The sequence below is a fragment of the Babylonia areolata genome, chromosome 25 (genome assembly GCF_041734735.1).
Source record: "Babylonia areolata isolate BAREFJ2019XMU chromosome 25, ASM4173473v1, whole genome shotgun sequence".
Taxonomy (NCBI): domain Eukaryota; kingdom Metazoa; phylum Mollusca; class Gastropoda; order Neogastropoda; family Buccinidae; genus Babylonia; species Babylonia areolata.
The window spans coordinates 35,893,223-35,912,264 of NC_134900.1; the positions used below are offsets into that span (position 1 = coordinate 35,893,223).

The 19,042-nt window shown below is 42.8% G+C and overlaps 1 protein-coding gene across 1 annotated transcript in view; it reads right to left on the minus strand.

Annotated features, from left to right (window-relative positions):
* Positions 1-8,301: 8,301 nt before the first annotated feature.
* Positions 8,302-19,042, minus strand: part of LOC143299661 (uncharacterized) — a 39,814-nt gene continuing 29,073 nt past the window's right edge. Inside the window, exons 3-5 of the mRNA XM_076612979.1 lie at positions 15,215-15,304; positions 12,940-13,037; positions 8,302-10,176 (exon numbers count right to left, since the gene is read on the minus strand). Of these exons, the coding sequence (XP_076469094.1) occupies positions 9,979-10,176; positions 12,940-13,037; positions 15,215-15,304 (386 nt within the window). The 3' untranslated portion in view covers positions 8,302-9,978. The remainder of the gene's footprint in view (positions 10,177-12,939; positions 13,038-15,214; positions 15,305-19,042) is intronic.

Below are 19,042 nucleotides of genomic sequence, written 5' to 3' on the forward strand. Positions count from 1 at the left end.
TGGTTATTTGAAAAAATTCAAGTCAGATGATGTCTTTGATCTGATAATTCAACTTGCAAAATTTTTCATATACAAATGTAAAATGAATAAATGCATATCATTTTTAATCCTTTTTTTTTAATATTCAAAAACACAATATTATACAGAAAAGTATATTGCTGTAATCAATTTGGAAGTAACAAATCAGTTTACCAATAGTTGGTTCTTCTTTACCGTGGGCACCACTGTTTGATGATGTGCATGTTTAACATGACTAAAAACTATCGTATCTGAATCTATGATATCCTCGTATTCAGCTGAATAAAAAATATCATAGTACATATGGTGTATTTTCTTTTCCTTGTGAAAAAATGTAAACCCCCTCCACCTCCGCACCCCCACCCCCATCAAGGACTCTTGTCTTCTGCTTTCCGTGTCAATACTGGCATCACCACCCACCTTCACTCCTTGATATCACAGTTGTTCTCCCAACCCTTTCTCTTCCTGCATCTTGTCTGTGAATAACAGTTCTATATTTTTCACCCTGCGGCAGTACAATATCTTCACGTTCTAAAACTTGCTTTAATTTTCTCGAATGATAAACTGTTGGGGTAAGACAAGTATTATTCGCGGCACTTGTTAAGCGTACAATATTATTCAGAAAAGCACGAGTCTCTCCCCCCCCCCTCCCCCCCATTCCCTCTCTCTCCCCAGCAGAGCGGGTGGGTGCCGGGGTGGAGGAAGACTCCCATCGTTTGGAATACATACAGCTACAAAACTGTCTCTGCGTGATGGAGATCGTTCGTGCTGAAAAATCTTTTATCAAACTCATAACACTACACAGGTCCAACGTCCAAAAGAAAAGACACAAGAAGGCTCAATATAGCAATCAGACCCCCTACCCACCCCCCGTCACTCTCTCCCCCGCACTCTCCACAAGCAGCGGTGCTAAGTTGTTTTGTGTTGGTTTTTTTGTTGTTGTTTTTTTGCTATTTTCTTGAATGAGTCTTGTGCCTCAGCAAATAAATGCAGTGAAATCTGATATTCAAGTCTATTTCTTTCTTCGCCAGATAAGCTTGGAACGTGTTCATCTGCAAAACGACTGCTGCCAAGCGCGATGTCGAGTGTGATTGTTTCTTTTGAGCTGTAGAACTAGATGTATTATTAACGATTAAAAAAATATAATTTATATATTCACTTCGGTATAATAATTAGAATCACAATGATCTTCAACAGTAACACCCACCTTTGTTTCCGAACGATACGTAGACTATGAGGTAAGAAAAAATAATATGGTTGATTTTTTTTCGATTTTTTTTTCTCCCCAGTTCAGGAAGGAGAGGCTGCAAGGTAAGACTGGCGTGATACATTGCACAGACTGTCGGAGTTATTTGTAAGATTCTGGAGACTGAAAACAACAGATTTCCAACTTGGTATCCACCGTCTTCAGCGCGTTCGTTGGCTGAAACTCGTACGTTCTCGGACGAGCGGGCTTTTACGTTCAGGACCGTGTTCACGCCATCATGTAGGCAGCCATACTCCGTTTCGGGGGTGCGCATGCTGGGTATGTTCTTATTTCTATAACGCATTAAATGCTGACATGGACCTTTAATTAACGTGCGTATTAATTTTGATCTTCTGCGTGCGTGTACACACGATATGAAAATTATCAATGGTTCATGCAGAAACAGGTCTGCACATGTGATGACCTGGAATCTTTGTGTGATATATATTTAATATTTCCACTTGTACTTGAATATTGGTCGCAATGATCTTCAATAAAATGACTTTTGCAATGACAAAAATCGAACGGTTATTCAAATCATAAACACACACGACTCTTCATCCAATGTTGTCATTCCATCAACTTTTGTTTTTATCAACATGAGTCTACAAGATACTTTTCTTCTTCTTCTTTTTTAAACAAAATAATCCAAGTGTCTTAGTATTTCATTTGTTTACACCTTATTTTATTTTATTTTAAAAAAAACACCGTTTTTAAAACTCACATATATCCAATCCATTAGCGTTTACTCTAGTGTTTCATGACTATCAATGCCTTTTCTTGGCGTTATTTTTCTATCATTGTCGGTCTCATCCTTTCTCTATCACACATTAGAATTCATCATCGGAACAGGTTCGGCTTCTTCTTCGTCTTCTTCATTTAAAAAATATTTTTTACTTCATTTTATTTTTCAGGTTTGATCGAAACCGGTATTATCCTGGGCTTTTATTCATCGCATTCTTTTCTTTCATTTCATTTCAGGCATGCCAGGCATGGAATTGGCTTTCTACCTCAGAGAGAAGTGGTCCTGGTGGCTGGCTCTGAAGTCTTCATGTCTCCTCCCTCCTTCCACAGAAAATAATTCAGTTATTCATTTCTATGATGCGTCTTTGTAAAGCTGTTTTGCTCATGAGGTAGGAATTGTCGTTTGCCTGCACTTGTTTTCCTTGTCGTGTTTTATAATTCCTTATAAACAATCCAGGCTTCTTTACAAACACTCATATGCAACTGACAACACTTCCTCTGAAGGGTGTACTCCAATAGGTAGCAAACCCAATCTCAACGTGACGCTGGGGTCTTGGTGCTGTACGTTCTTCACTTCGTGGGGGTCGCGGTGATATTATGGTCCGATCCTTTGCTGTTGTTCCTTTACTGTGTTTGCATTGATGTATGATAGTCAGTCGTGTCCCACTATGACCATCAGAACAGCAGAGGAGGCAACTGCTGTCCCGACTATCTGGGCTAGAATTTGATTAGGGTAGGTGTGGGTAACTGCGAACAGCGTGTAATTGCGAACAATTCGTGTACCGCCCCACTTCGAAACGTTCTTAACGGTTGCATTTTACAATTTAACGCCTGCTTTGACCTTTTCCTGATACCTTAATGAATATTCATTTCAAAGAACCGGTCAAACATCGCCTATTTCTGGCTATTTCCGCGCTATTTCTTCTCTTCGCGCACCACTGCCGACCAAGGTTACAAACGTTCTCTCAATTGAAGCAAGTTGTAGGACTTGAACTTTAACACAGTTTAAAATGGATTTATTTGTTCGGATATGTTGAATGCGCATTACCAGTGCTAGGAGAATTTAAGAAAGCATACTGGTGACAGAGCAGAACGTCAGTTTTAACAGGAATCTGCAAAATATTTTCGTTTGCAATTTGAGTATAGGATATTTTGACGCGAGTCTACTTGCGAACGATGCGCACAGTTATTACTGAGCACTCTCAAAAGAGTGTGTTTGTGTGAGATGTGGGGTGTGTGTGTTTAAACGTCTGTTTGTGTGCTTGTGTGCATGTGTGATCAGTACCAACAACAACAGACTAGTGGGATGTTCCATTATTATGTTATGTCTAATGAGTTAAAGACCTGCTTCTGTTTTGATTGTCTACATGTATACCTACCCAAAGCCATCGTTCGCAACTACACTTGCCAGTGCGCATTTACCCTCAGGCACCCTTGTTATTTCAAACGTCGACAAAACTTAGAAAAGAATGAGCAGCCGAACTTTTCCTGGTGCAATCAGTCGGAGAAATCCTTCAAAAACAAAAGAACTACGTTTGACTGTCATACGACATATCTTTACGGTACACATTGGTCGCTTCGACTGGGTCGTTCGCAATTACCCATACCTACCCTATAGTGGAGAGTGTCTTGCCCAAGTTACATCCCCACTCTCTCGGAAAGACCAGCTAGCCCCCAAGGTTGCTGCAATTTTGCCTCCTAGTTTCAGAGTCATAGTCCTTCACTAAAGACTTAGCTGTAAATGATTTCCCATTGCAATGGAGAAACCATGAATAATACAGCTCTCAGTTTGCTGTTGTGTGCATTAGAATTAAGCTTAACGACCCACTGGCCACCGCCCTTACGGGCAGGTTGTTCAGGTAGAGCTGAGTTTAACGACCTATCGGCTTCACGCCCTTAAGATCAAGTTGTTCTGGACAGATGTCCACAGTTGTCTTTAATCGGTGGTAGACAGGTGTTCAATGCTGTGGTCCGTAGGTTGTTCAGGGCTGGTTGTCCTTTTTGTTACACGCCCCTTTTACAGCGTGAACCAATCACAGCGTTCGTCTTATCAGTCCGCGTGTCACGTTCCACGACTGAGTGAGGAACGCCACATGTTAGGAGAACCGAGTAGTCATGAGACCAAGACCCAAGCCGTGGACAACTTGCCAGCCAAGAGGTCGTAAACTCAACCCCGCAAGTCAGAAGCTGAACCGGACAGTAGTTGTGTTGTCTGCAACGTTTTCGGCAATGTTTGAGATCTGTTGCTTGCTTCAGAAAGGAAATCCAGACCAATGGAAAGTTGCGAGCTTCCGTGACATGTTGTGGGGAGTTTCGATCGGTACTGTCGAATGATTATGATTGGCCGGCTTCATTTTGTAGCACGCGCCAGCAAAAGCGGGCGGTAACACAAGCTGCGATTGAGTTGGTTCAGGTGGTCTCATAATTATATCGAACTGTTTGTACTCATTCTAACCACTGACAAAATCTTAGGTCTGAAGTGAAAGGAACTGACTGTTCCGTTTTGGAGGAAGGGTGAATAATAGCTAAATGTTAGCCTCCGAAACAAGTTTCAGGCTTTATAATGGCTCATGTCATTTCTTGAGCAATTGAAATCAAATACGGCATACATGCTTCTAAGCCCTCCCCCCCACCCCCACGCCCCCATTCCCCCCGCCACCCCTCAGTAAATCCCACTTGTTATTTGGCAACATTGAGCTGATCTGTTGTAATCTTCTTCTGTCCCCATCTACACATAGTTCCAGTCCTTTATCTTGGTGCAGTTTCGTGATAAGAGACTTTCGCAGATCGACAATATCTCGCATTCACACGTCTGCATCCACCCCCCCATTTTTCTGATCAATATACAATTTTCTTTCCTTAAATTACTTCTCCCCCACTTGCCGGGAGAGATCAATAAAATTATTTGTGCGTGCGTGCGTGTGTGTGTGTGTGTGTGTGTGTGATGCATGCCATCGGGTATTATTACATTCGTGTTAGAAGGGATTATTCCACCATCTTCAGGAAGTGGACAAATCAATACCACCCCCAGCAATTGATCATAGGCGACCCACCAAAAAAAGAAAAGAAAAAAAAAGAAAGAAATAAATCGTTCCCAACCAAGGTCCCCAGCACTGTTAATCTGCGTCTTTGCTGGTCCCCCGAAACTCTAAAGAATTACACATACCACACACACACACACAATAAAAGGAGGTAAAATCGTTACGAAAAGGAAGCCATGTTACACGTTTGCCTGTCTGTCCGCGATGATTTTACTACACTGTACGATACGTTTTGAAAATGATCGATCATTTTGACCTTGCCTTATGGCCCCAAGGACGAGGGAACTCGTTTTTCGTATTTAAACTATCTTACAAAAATCAACAAGAAAATATTTGTTGATGAAACATTACAGAGAAACGCGTCTCAAGGCGCTTCAGAAGCTCAGTTTGCAGCATGACCTCAGCTACATGTGGAAGCCGCTAATATTTTGTTCTATCCGCGGACAGCGAATTATTCAAGTCGTTTGAGAATTAAGTACTGCAGTCTACAATGTTATAAGATAAGGAATCAACAGCTGTGTGAAATAACTTCTTTGATATTTATCTTCATTAAAAGTTGCATAAAGATCATATGGAACATCGTTATCAATGATAGTGTTAAAAATGTGTATCATATATACATACTTACAGAAAATGTTTGTAGATCATATATGTTTACTCTATACATGTATATATAATTTCAAGTATGGGATTTATATAGTGTGCAGTTGTGAAATTACTTAAAACTGAATGCGCTGTTCATATATCAATTGCGATCGATTGGGCTTTTAGCAACTTAATCTGATTTCATATGAACGTAATAAAACAAAATACACATCACATGAAACAGCGCGCGCGCGCGCACACACACACACACACACAAACGCACCCAGCAAATGGCTGAAAAGCCTGAGGAGTTAAAAGGTTATAGTGTTTTTACCAAACTGTATTCTATTTTTGTTCAATGACTCGGAGCTCACGAGTGCAAACTCACAACGTGCTTAAATTTAAAGTATTATCGTGTGGTCGTTTTAGGAGCGTTGAATAAATATTATCTTCATGTCTGGAACGGTTTTGGGTGTACATATAATTATATATATAGCTATCTCCTTTCATCCTGCTCTCGAGCGTCCCTGGGGAGGATCTTATCTGTTTTGTCCAAGTTCTCAATGCTCGCTGTTTTACTGCATGCAAACCTCTGTGTGTGTGTGTGTGTGTGTGTGCGCGTGCGTGTGTACGTGCGTGCGCGCGCGTCTGTGCGTGCATGTGTGTGCGCGCGAACGCGAGACTGCGGCATCAGAAAAGATGGGAGGTAGGAGAGGTAGTTTTGTGATGCTTGCAGCAGCAATGCAACCTGCACTTTCCTCGAGGTTCCTACAATTCCTTCCCATTTGTACTCCCTTGTTTGCGACGCCACAATCATCAGAAAACATTTCTCTTTGGCTTCTCGTGTCAGCGCAAGTGCTAATATTTCAGCAAGACTGGACTCTGAAAGCCTGTCGAAACGTATAGTTGCACTGTCCTGTTGATTTCGAGTAATTCCCGGGAAGCGCTCATTCACAATCAATGGCTTGTTCAAAGAACACTGGAATCGACAGCCAGCCTTCACAGTGAAGTGCTTCACAGAGTTCCATTTCCGATTTTTGCTCAAACTCCTGACCAGTAATGTTTAATTCGCACGCTACTGAGATCTGATTTTTTTTTTTTAATTTGTTATACTGAATGCATTGCTGGGTATGGAATGTTGAGTTGTTTTCTTGCACCGTTTTGTGTTTACATATCTATTTATTGACATACTTTTTGCCGACTTCATTGAAACTCTGCCAAGACAGGTAAATAACAAATGCTTTAATTAAAAACCTCTTCAGTGCCAGGGGGAAAGCAGCAGAAAGTGGTGTTTCAGGTAATAAAACATTATCCAAAATAAGCCTAAAACTGAGAAATACTACTCTGGACAAACTGAATTTTCAGCCTTCCAGAGCTATTTCCCCCTTTTTGATGACGTCATCAGTGACGTCACTATGCACGTTTATGGCAGTCAAGGGGATTTATATAATTAAATTAATTAAAATGATACTGCCATTAGTCAGTCGCAAGACCAATGCGCACTGATTTTCGGATGCTGTTGCCAGTCGTTAGCAGATGAAATGTTTAAACGCGCACACTGCCCTGACCGACAGTGTCCGTGTATAGTACAAGTCAGATCAGGGGCGGTTTCATTTTCAGTTTTTCAAGGCGGCGTCACTGCTTTCGGACAAACCCATATACGCTACACCACATCTGCTACGCAGATGCCTGACAGCAGCATAACCCAACGCGCTTGTCAGGCCTTGACTTCATGCTTACATATTTGTGTACCTGTATCAGAGTGGATTTCTTTTTACACAATTTTGGCCAGAGGACAACACTCTCATTGCCATGGGTTCTTTTTCAGTGCGCAAAGTGCATGCTGCACACCGAACCTCGGTTTATCGTCTCATCCTGAAAGACTAGATGCTCAGTTTGATTTTCCAGTCAAAATTGGGAGAAAGGGCGAGAGCGGGATTCGAACTCACACCCTCACGGACTCTGTATTGGCAGATGAGCGTCTTAACCATTCTGCCATCTTCAAGGGCAATCTGACAGAAAGAACTAACTCATTCCCAATGTTAAAGCAGGTAGTGGATGTCAGCGAGTTGCTCTCATTTTTTGTTTGTTTTTGTTTTGGTATAGGCTTTACAATGACTTTTACTGGGTCAAGAAAAAAAAAGCATCTTTTGGAGAGCACTGTGATGAAAAATGAATCTGTTAATAAATATTTCCGGTCTTGGCGAACATTGGCTTTGACAGCATCGATTAAAGTGTGTGCATTTTGTGCAGGTGTTTGTACGAGGCAACGAAAGTGAGCCAAACCTCTAAGAAAAGAAAAAAGCGAAAAATAGAGGGGGAAATGCCAGAGAAGAGATAAAAGAATACAAGATAAAGACATGACACCTCAAAAACGTTAGGGCCACAGCTAAAAGGTAGGATTTTCAGTGATGCCTTTATCAGTTGGTCAACTGCTTTTCATCAGAAAAATCACAAATTCAAGCAGGTCAGTTTGTGATCTGATACCAGAGTTATTTTCAGAATTTCTTGAACTTACACACATGGTCTAAATTTGCAACTTATTCGATTTTCCAGTTTCGCATTTATCACGACACCTTGCTATAGTTCATAACCATGAAGTTCTTTTTCGGTATGTGGCCTGGTACCGGTTTCAAGATGTGTATTCAGCAACAACAAATCAAGATACAAGATATGCAACACTTTATTAAATGAGAAAACCACATGAAACAAAATCAAGTGAAACAAAATGCCGTGAAATGGGCAGTAATATGAAGTTATGTAGCCTTGTTCCTTTTTCTCCAATGTGAAGAATATTCTTTACCCCTGAACAGTACATGCATTATTTCTTTTAAACCAACCTCAATACTTAAATGGAAATTCTATGTGTGGCTTGTAACAATGCCAAGTGCAAAATAATCGTACATTAACAATTTCAAAACAGAAGGTGAAAACTTGTTTCTCAACACTGCCTGACCCAAATTCAAGATATCTACTTATTTCATAATTAACTTTAAAACGGCAGAAAAAGGCAAATTTAAGCCGTTGGCATGCTTTCCATTCTGTACAAGATCTTCCCAGGCATTTTCCATTTCCAGTAACTATTTCTGCATACAAATTTATTTATCCAGATAAGCAATCATATTTGACTGCAAACCCTGTGGCAAGAAACCGTGCAATCCCAACATTTCCTCTTTATTCTAAATTACAAAAAAACCGACCTCGGAAATGTACAAGATTCAGCTGAACAGCAAATGAAAGCAGAAAAGATTAGTTTTCAGAATGGCAGTTCATAACATCAAACTGATAAGGAAGCAGCATACACAATAATGAAACGTCCTTTTTGTGCAAAAGAAACCTGTCTTTTGAAAGCGAGGCGCATAACAGGAATTGTGTAAAATTCCACCTCAGAAAATCTGATGCCACAAAGGAGACGGTTTTCGCCGTGAAACATCTGTGTAGTGACGGATCATCCTATGGAATTTTAACCTGCAAAATCTTTCCTGCATGTCTTGTGTGGCTCTCAACGGATGAGGCACAGATACCCCCCCTCCACCCTCCTAAAAGTTGAGCATCTTTGTATTCTGACATGAACCAATCAGATCAGGAATGCCAGTTGTATCTGTGATTCCCTTGCTACTATCACCAATTTAAAACTTTGGACAGAGCTGAAATGCTCTCTTGTCAATGGGGAGATCTTTACAGCAGAAACACTTTTTCCATCATCAATTACTAAAATCATAAATAAACTGAGAAAACATAGGACTTCATACCAAATGGGTCTAAAGATTTGCGTCAATCAACAAGGAAACAGGAATGCCGATCATTGCACACATCGCTTCTTAAGGAAAGCATAATTCACTGAATTAGATATCAAATGAAAATGTCTAGACGACATGTTCCAGTGTGTAGTATTCTGTCTAAAAGATGGAATAAATCATAACCATGCATTTTGAACACAGAGTAACAGTTTCTCAGATTAACTGTTGAGAAAAAAAATTCATCTAAGCCTCTTTCATGTAACAACTTGACTGGTTTGGTCAAGACTTAAGGTTTACTCATTATCTGACCACATTTCAACCCAGATAAACCATTCAAAACTCAGGAGGAGGAGGGAGAAAAAAATGGAACTTCCAAACACACCGCTACACCAGGGCTATGAACTGAAAAACAAACGATACAGAATAAAGACAAAAGGAAAAAGGGTTAACCAGAATACATTATTTTGTTTAAATCTCAAAGTCCTGCAGCAGTGCATTTTGGAAAAAAAAGAAAAAAGAAATTAAGTCCCCAAATACACATACAATGTGGAAATGACAAGAACGTCAACACGGAGGGAGGTGGTGGTGGAGGGGTTGCCATTCCCTACGTGTGTCTGCAGACCAGCACTGGACAGTGGGCGTGGTGGACGACGCTGTCACTCACACTGCCTAGCAAGGTGCGTCTGATGGCGTTGGAGCCCCGCGTGCCGATCACGATCATGTGGGCTCCGTTGCTCTCCTGGTAGTCAATGATCTGGTGCCACGTGTCCTTTCCGCCGATCACCTTGAACTCGCCTTCAATCTGAAAGACAGTCATCAACAGTGCAACGTTAAACAAAATTTGGGGAAGGTGGCAGAATGGTTAAGACGCTCATCTGCCAATAAAAGAATTTGCGAATGTGTGGGTTCGAATCCTGCTTTTGCCCTTTCACCCAAGTTTGGAAAAATCAAACTGAGCGTCTAGTCATTCGGGTGAGACGATAAACCAAGGTCCTGTGTGCAGCACGCACTTGGCGCACTGAAAAAGAACCTGGGCCACGGCAACAAAGTTGTCTTCTGGTAAAATTCTGTAGAAGAAGTCCAGTCTGATAGGCGCACAACTATAATAATTGTGCATGCATTCAAGGCCTAACTAAGCGCGTTGGATTTTGCTGCCCAACAGATGCTAAAACCTATATGGATTTGTACCTGTACTATCAGATTTCAGCATGGTATTGCGATGGTGCCAATCTAAAACATGTGCTATGATTTTTGCTGCACTACCATTACAGAAATATGGGAGAATAATCGGAAAGTTGGCATTATTAACAAACTCCCAAAGTCTAAAAAAAGCCTTTCAGTTGCCGTTCTTTGTCGATCTTTTCTTTTCCACCTGAACAACACAAAGCTCGGAAAACCAATAAACAGAACTTGGCATCGGCCACATTCACCATTCCTTTGGAAACGGAAGAAGGGAAGAGTGGGGGAAGTAGTGTGTGTGTGTGTGTGTGTGGAGGGGGAGGGCGGCTCGGGGGGGGAAAGGGGAGGAGGGTACTGCGGAAAACAGCCGTCTGAGGGCCCCTGAATTCACGGTACGGAAACGGGCAGCAGGTGCCGGTGACAGTTTCATTTCGGAAGACACACGACGTTCCGCTCAACAGGGTGCCACCAGTTAACTACGGTGGCTGGGGAAGGGGGAAAAAAACGTATGCACATTTGATTTCGCCTGGGGTTTCCGGATTTAATTAACACCTGCCGCCAGAAAGTCCCGTTTTCTCAAACTTGGGACGTCTTGGTCAGTTTCCTGTACTCCTCCTCGGCTGTTTCATTCTCTCCATTATTTAGATGAGGTTGGTTTTGTGAGTGGAAGGGCATGTGCGAGAGAGGAAGAGAGAGCGAGCGAGCTAGAGTCGACAGAGTGAGACAAGCGGGCGCGCGCACGCGTGTGTGTGTGTGTGTGTGTGTGTGTGCGCGCGCGCGTGTGTGCGGGCGCTATCATGCATGCGCTTGTGAGTCACGTTCGAAAGCCGGACTCGTGGCACTTAACTCCGTGCAACTCTCGTGTCGGCAGTCAGTATGACAGCTATGTCGTTCGCACGCATTGTTTGGAGGGTCGTTTGTTTACAATTGCTGGTCATGGAACGTAGAAATGGGATTCATAGGGACCACAAAACGCTGATCCCCTACTCTGTGTGTGTGTGTGTGTGTGTGTGTGTGTGTGTGTGTGTGTGTGTGTGTGTGTGTGTGTGAGAGAGAGAGAGAGAGAGAGAGGGAGGAGGGAGGCGGGGACAGGGAGAGAGAGGGGTGGAGAGAGAGGGGGTAGAAGGGAGAGAGAAAGGGGGAGAGAAGGGAGACAGAGAGAGACGGGTGTGTGTGTGTGTGGGGGGGGGGGGGGGGGAGATGGGAGAAAGAGCCCGGGAAGGTTGACACAGAAGGAATGAGAGCTCTTAGTTCAACTCAAGTTTCTCAAAGAGACGTCATTGCGTTCGGACAAATTCATGCACGCGACACCACAACGCAGAATTCCTGTCCAGTAGATGCCTGACCCAACGCACTCAGGCTTCGGAAAAAATCAGATTTAATTAAGAGCGAGAGGGGAGACAGGGAAGGACAGAGTGATGATGGGGGTGTGTGGGGGGTGGGGGAGAAAGGGTGAGAGCGGGGCGGAAAAAATACAGTGTGTACACTGAAGGGAGTGGCGCGCGGAGTGAAAGGGGGGAGACTGGGAATGCGAGACATACACCCGCACATGTAAATAAGGAAGGGACCACTGACGTAACATTTCGAGATCAGTGGGAAGGGGAGGCTGGTGCACGCTCAATGTGACAAGATAGAAGAAATAAACCAGAAACTTTTTAAAAATCGTTCTTTCAATAATATTTTTAAAAACATGCCGACACGGTAGTGGGCCATTCTTTTTTAAATACTCATTTTTTTTTCTTCCCATTGTCAACTCTGCTAAAGCTGTTTTAACATGCAAGTTTTCGTCGTCACCACTCGTGCGGCTTTTCACATTTACCTGTCGTCTAAACATACCCCACCTTCCTCCCCCTCTCTCTCCCTTCCCCCTGAAGCTGAGTACAGGAATGGGGTGGTGGAAAGACGACTTAAGACTTACATGTCTGTGGGACAGACAAACTGAGACTGCGTATTTCTGAGGGAGGTTGGGGGACTGGAGAGAACACACACACACACACACACACTACCTATCTATATTTACCTATAGATATATATAAAAAAAAATCGTACAACTTAATTGTGGAATCAAACATTTTTTCATAACTCATCGTTCTTGACTGATTTCATATCTTTTGATTTTTTTTTTTAACTCACACGCTCACAGCTCAGACAAGCAAACACAAAAACTGCTGTTTTCAGATATTGATTTTCTCCAGGCTCAGCCAGATCCACTGTCAGCTGAAATAAGTCATGCACGGTCATCCATGAACAATGTTTTTCTTTCTTTCATTTGGGATGGGTGGCGGAGTATGTGTGTGTATACACACGCACACAAACACACACTCACATACGCTCACATACACACACAAACACACGCACGCACACACACACACACACACAGACATACCTTGTGCTCCTCCATGAGCTTTGTGAACTTTTCCCTGATCTCATCCACCTTGGCGTCGTCCTTGCTCTTCATATCCTGCACGTGGCCCGCCGTGGCGTCTGCACACAAGGAGGAAGGTGGCAGAATGGTTAAGACGCTCAACTGCCAATACACACGACTCCGTAAGGGTGTGGGTTTCGAATCCCGTTCCCATCCTTTCTCCCAAACGTTTGACTGGGAAATCAAACTGAACGTCCAGTCTTTCGGGTGAGATGATAAACCGAGGTCACGTGTGCAGCACGCACTTGGCACACTGAAAAAGAACCCATGGCAACGACAGTGTTGTCCTCTTGCAAAATTATATTAAGAGAAATCCACTCTGATATGTACACAAATACATAAGCATGCACACGTTGGATGATGCTGCTGGTCAGGCATCTGCCTACCAGATGTGGTGTAGCGTATATGGATTTGTCCCAACGCAGTGACGCCTCCTTGAGAAACAATCTGAAACTGCACACGGCACAGTACGTCCCCTTTCACTTTCTCAAGGCGTTATTGCCTTTGGATAAATCCATATACGATAGACTAGTTTCTCAGCCATGGAGGCGTCACTATCTTCCTGCAAATACATGTACGCTACACATCAGTTTCACAAGGTGTCACTGCCTTCGGCTCTCTCTCTCTCGTGTGTGTGTGTGTGTGTGTGTGTGTACATATGTGTGTATATGCATATGTATATGTAGGTATATATACACACACACACAAACACACATATACTGTTTGTTGATTTTCGGAAAAAGACATACCAGCAGCTCATCAGTGTGCCAGTGCAAGTCTGAATAATTTACACATGCACAGAGAGAGAGAGAGAGAGAGAGAGAGAGAGAGAGAGAGAGAGAGAGAGAGAGGGGAGGGGAAGGAGGAGGCATGCAGAAAATGGCAACTCGTGACGGCATCCCCCCCACCCAAACCAAAAAAAAAAAAAAAAAAAAAAAAAAAAAAAATTCCCACCCGATGAACACATATCGGTAGCTCAAGGGAGGAAACCGCGCAGAACTTTTCTCCCCTTAAGGTAGGCACACGGCAAAGTACAAAGTTCAAGCACAATTTATTGACCTACTTCACCACCATGACTTCTCCAGAGAAAATGTTTTCTTACTGAGGTAGTCACATCAATATCAGAAAAACCACGTTTCCTCTTTTTGTTGCAAACTAAAAAATGGAATAAAAACTTTGCAACTTCAAACCGTTCTTTGATCGTACATTATATGATCACTCGTACTTGTATATTTCTTTTTATATTCATGTATTCAATTGATCACAAATCAAGAAACCGTACATACAGTTTCCATTTCGATTCATCCACATGTATGCAGTTCACTAGACTGCACGAGCACTATCGTGGCACATGAGCATTCGCCATTCTTGTGTATCGATGAATGATGTCGCTTTATACAATAACAGACTAACACAACCGTATATGGAATGAAAAAAGCCTTTGAGAAACATCAATCATCAATAGTTTGAGAAATATCAATACTTTTAAAAGGAACCAGCCTTTAACGTCAGGATATTTAGCATTAACCGATTAAAAAAAGATAAGAAAAGAAGATAAAAAAAAAGTCTAAGTGATGTTCTCTTCCCTTTGTGACGGTTCTTTTAAACCATCCACATACGCACAATTACCTTGAAGTATCTTCTGCATTCGTGGGCTGCAACTCCCACGTTCACTCATGTGTACACGAGTGGGTTTTTACGTGTATGACCGTTTTTACCCCCACCATGTAGGCAGCCATACTGTTTTCGGGGATGTGTATGCTGGGTATGTTCTTGTTTCTATAACCCACCGAACGCTGACATGGATTACAGGATCTTTAACGTGGGTATTTGATCTGCTTGCGTATATATACGAAGGGTGTTCAGGCAAGAGCAGGTCTGCACACATGTTGACCTGGCAGATCGGAAAAATCTCCACCCTTTACCCACCAGGCGCCGTTCCCAAGATTCGAACCCAGGACCCTCAGATTAAAAAGTCCAACGTTTTAACCACTCGGCTATTGCACCCGTCACTTGAGGTATCAAAACCTGTGCCTGCACACAAGTTTTTCGTTCCAAGTTCATGCACGCGACATTTCAAACCCATGTACCATTTATCGTGTGTGTGTGTGTGTGTGTGTGTGTGTAAGGGACAGAGTGACAGCCTCTGTGTGTGTGTGTGTGTGTGTGTGTGTGTGTGTGTGTGTGTGTGTGTGTGTGTGTGTGTGTGTGTGTGTGTGTGTGTGTGTGTACTTACTTTCTTTCAGCTGGTGGCAGTGGACCCAGGCCTCAGAGCAGTGGATGACATGCACCTTGTAGCCGGGTCGGTGCACCTCCGTGGCATAATCTGAAACCAGGCGAACACAACATTGCTCAGAGTTCGTATTTAACACACCGCTAAATGGCATGATTATGACAGAGTAACCAAACCATGGAGATTCCATACACAAAAACACAGCGCAACAGAAACGAAACCAATGAAATTCTAAATTATACACAAATTGTAATGTTTATTAAAAAGAAATCGCTTAAAACTGGAGTTTTGCTGAATCAAGAACATTCATATGTGTGTATTCACTTCTTCAAAACGTTGTCCGTGGCGATAGATCTGTGACACTGACTTTTGTTTTGTTCAGATCTAATACTGAGGGGTTCCTGCCGCAGCAACTATGAACCACAAAGTTTTATTTATTCCTGTATTCTTTATTATTATAATTTTTATTTATTTAATCGCAGATTATCAACACTGGTATGGGGGAAAAAGTAGTCTTTATACAAGCCGCTCATCTCGTGCTGTTCCATTTGGAATGAAAAAACATCCATGTCCAAAGAAATCCGGGTAAAACGTTCGGCTGTTCTGCCGTCTGTTGACTTAGATCTAGGTAAGCCTGGTACAATACGCAGATTATCAGGATTCTTTCCAAACAAACTCTTTCATGACAATATTACAGATAGTATCACTTGAGAGTTCGTAAGTGAATAATACTAACTCCCTGCTTCTCTGGTAGTCTACTCTGAAACCGGCTTCCACCTTATCTCAGATCGCTCCGTAGTATAATGATCTTGGAGAGGCATCGCACTTTCCACTTTGAAAGCATCTGTAATATTCATCAATAGAATATTTCCCCTGAAACATATGCATATAAATGCTGTTTTGCCTGCTGTCATTGTGCCTATGTACATCTATGGACTGTTTAATGTATCTATACATTAATCAATATTACTTTCTGTTCTCATGAATATACACGATTTTTTTTTTCATGTCCTTTCATTAAGGATTTCTCTCCCCCCCCCGCCTCCCCTCTCTCTCTCCCTCACACACACACAGCCTTAAAAACAGGAACAGCGTAGGCCTTATGCCTATGCCGACATAAAAATGCACATTCTTTACGTGAAGATTGGAATTTCTTTTCATGTTAGTTTATCCAAATGTCCAATAGCTAATTACCTGTAGGAAATCGGACATTTAACGATTATCCACCCTTACTGATCAGTTGATCAGAAGGTTAATTCAATTCTTCACTTTTTCATCCCCAAAATGTCCTTATCCGTTCTAAATTTCTATTTCTCGACACATTTGTAACTTTAAACAGTTCGAGCATGATCTCTGTCATACACTTACACAACACACGCCCTCTTTATTTTCCTTTTCTCTGTCTAAATTTAGTTTCGTGAACAGACGTCAAATAACCAACCAAGCCCGCTCCGCACACGCAATTTCCACCTCTAAAATCACTTTTTCGTTCACCAGAATTTTCACTTATTCTTATGTCATTTGTTGCATCAACATTTTGTGGATCTGCATTGACAGTTCTCTCCATGTGTTCAGTATAATACTCAGTCTGAATGCTTGCCATTCCTTCGCTCAAATGAGGTTCCTGCGATACTCGCTTGTGTTTGTTTTTCTCTTGTTTCGTCTTATGCATGTTTTAGAACTTTTTTCCTAGTGAATATCTTAAATCTTTGTCATGTATGCCTGTTAGTCAGTGCAGATCCTAAAACGGAGGCTAGGACTGGATGAAAATGAGCAAATATTTCTTATTCGTTATCCTAATCCCCCCCCCCTCCCCCCCCCAAAAAAAAGAAAGAAAGAAAAAGAAAACAAAACAAAAAAAACAAAAAAGAAACAAAAAAAATCATTCTCACACACACAAAACAAAAAACCCCAACCTAATACTAATAAAAGCCCCCCCCCCCCCCCCCCCCTCCCCACACACTTTTTAAACGCATCTTTCTGTATACGTGTTGTGCGGAGTAAGTCAGTACGCACAGTACGCAAAAAAGCGAGCATTCGTGGCTGCTGAGAACATTCACAGTGCTGTCGCAAAACTGGGACACGTTTTTTGTGTATGCATGGAATTCCGCGCTGCGCTGCGCAGAAGTTGCACTTTTCCCACATTCCTCTTCGTGGTGATGGGATTGTGTGTGTGTGTGTGTGTGTGTGTGTAGTGTGTAGTGTGTAGTGCATGTGTTGTGTGTATGTGTGCGCGGTGTGTGTGTAGTGAGAGTGCATGTGTGTGTGTGTGCGCGCGTGTGTGTGCGTGCGGTGTGTGTGTGTGTGTCTATAGTGAGAGTAGTGTGTGTGTGTGTGTGTGTAGTGATAGAGGGTGTGTGGTGTGTGTGTGTGTGTGTGGGGGGGGGGGAATGGGGGGTCGTGCGAGGGGATGAGGGTTTTGGTTGGGAGGTTGTAAGTGGTGTAGGGTGTGTGCAGTATGTGTGTGTGGCGGGGGATGAGCGCGCGCGCGCGCGTGTGTGTGTGTGTGAGAGAGGGTGTGTAGTGTGTGTGGGAATGGGGAGCGTGCGGGGGGGATGAGGGATGGGGGGGAGGGGGGGTGGTTGGAGGTTTAAGTGGTGTAGGGTGTGTGTAGTTTGTGTGTGTGGCGGGGGATGTGTGAGTGTGTGTGAGAGGGCATGGCGGCTGGGTGGTGTGGTGGTGAGGGATAGTAGGAAGCGGGGAAGAGAGGAGGGTTAAACGGTAACTGATGTGCAACATAAATCACATCATAACGTGCACACAGACATCTCGCACAGATAGTGCACCGTAAGCATGGTAACTCGCGTTTAGCTTTCAGTATAGACTGAGGACAAATTCTACTTCATTTCCATGTAGTAATTTCCAAATGGCTGGATTTTTTTCCTTTTTGGGGGGCGGGTGTGTGTGGGGGGTGTCACTGAGTGTGGGTGGGTGAGGTGGAATGAGACGGAGTCAAACGTCATATTTTTATGTTGATGTACATACATGCGTGCATGCAAGCTTGCATACAGAAGCTGACCGATAAAATGCTAAATTATCTTGTATTTTACTCAGATCTGACCATAATTCTGCAAAACGCATCCAGCTAAGGCCATCAGAACCCCCAACCTGCCGAAAAAGCAAAACTGGTAAATGCAGCCGCGCAGTTTAATGAGAGGTGGCGGACAAAAAATACACAAGACAAACACACTACTGAACGTAAACCAAAAAGGTGACAAGCTATGGCCCAGCTCACTGGACAAAAAGATCACTGTTGTCACATTATGGGCGGGACAAGACGATGGGTTACACGAAACCTGACGAGGGAAGCAATTCGTTTCGACCTAAGGTCTTCCGCAGGCTAAACAACAACATTCACTCCGTCAACAAGCCAGTGCTCAGGTAATATAAGCTGACGATGTTTAAACTGATGTTTCAACACTACTGTCATGCAGCCTTGACAGAGATCGGAGATGAAAACATGACAATACTGTTGGTAATTTTGTCCTCATTTCTACCAAGTCTGAATTTTATTATTCTGACCATACCCACATGTGCTCCTTGCCGTTATATCCTGTCAGTCTTCAGCCCGGTCTCTCTAGCTACCTTCAAATAACCACGGTATTGTTGATGTTTGTTGCAGCCTATTCGTGCATAGAAAACTACAAGAGCACGCTTTATAAGCTTGTTTGTTGTGCTCAATGTTTCCATGTTTATCGCTGCATTGTTTTAACTCTCTCCATACGGACGGCGAAAGGTACGACATTAACAGCGTTTAACCCCAATTACCATCAAAATATTGCAAGCGGAAGGCTTTTATACTGAAGAGGTGAATACAGAGAATACCACAAT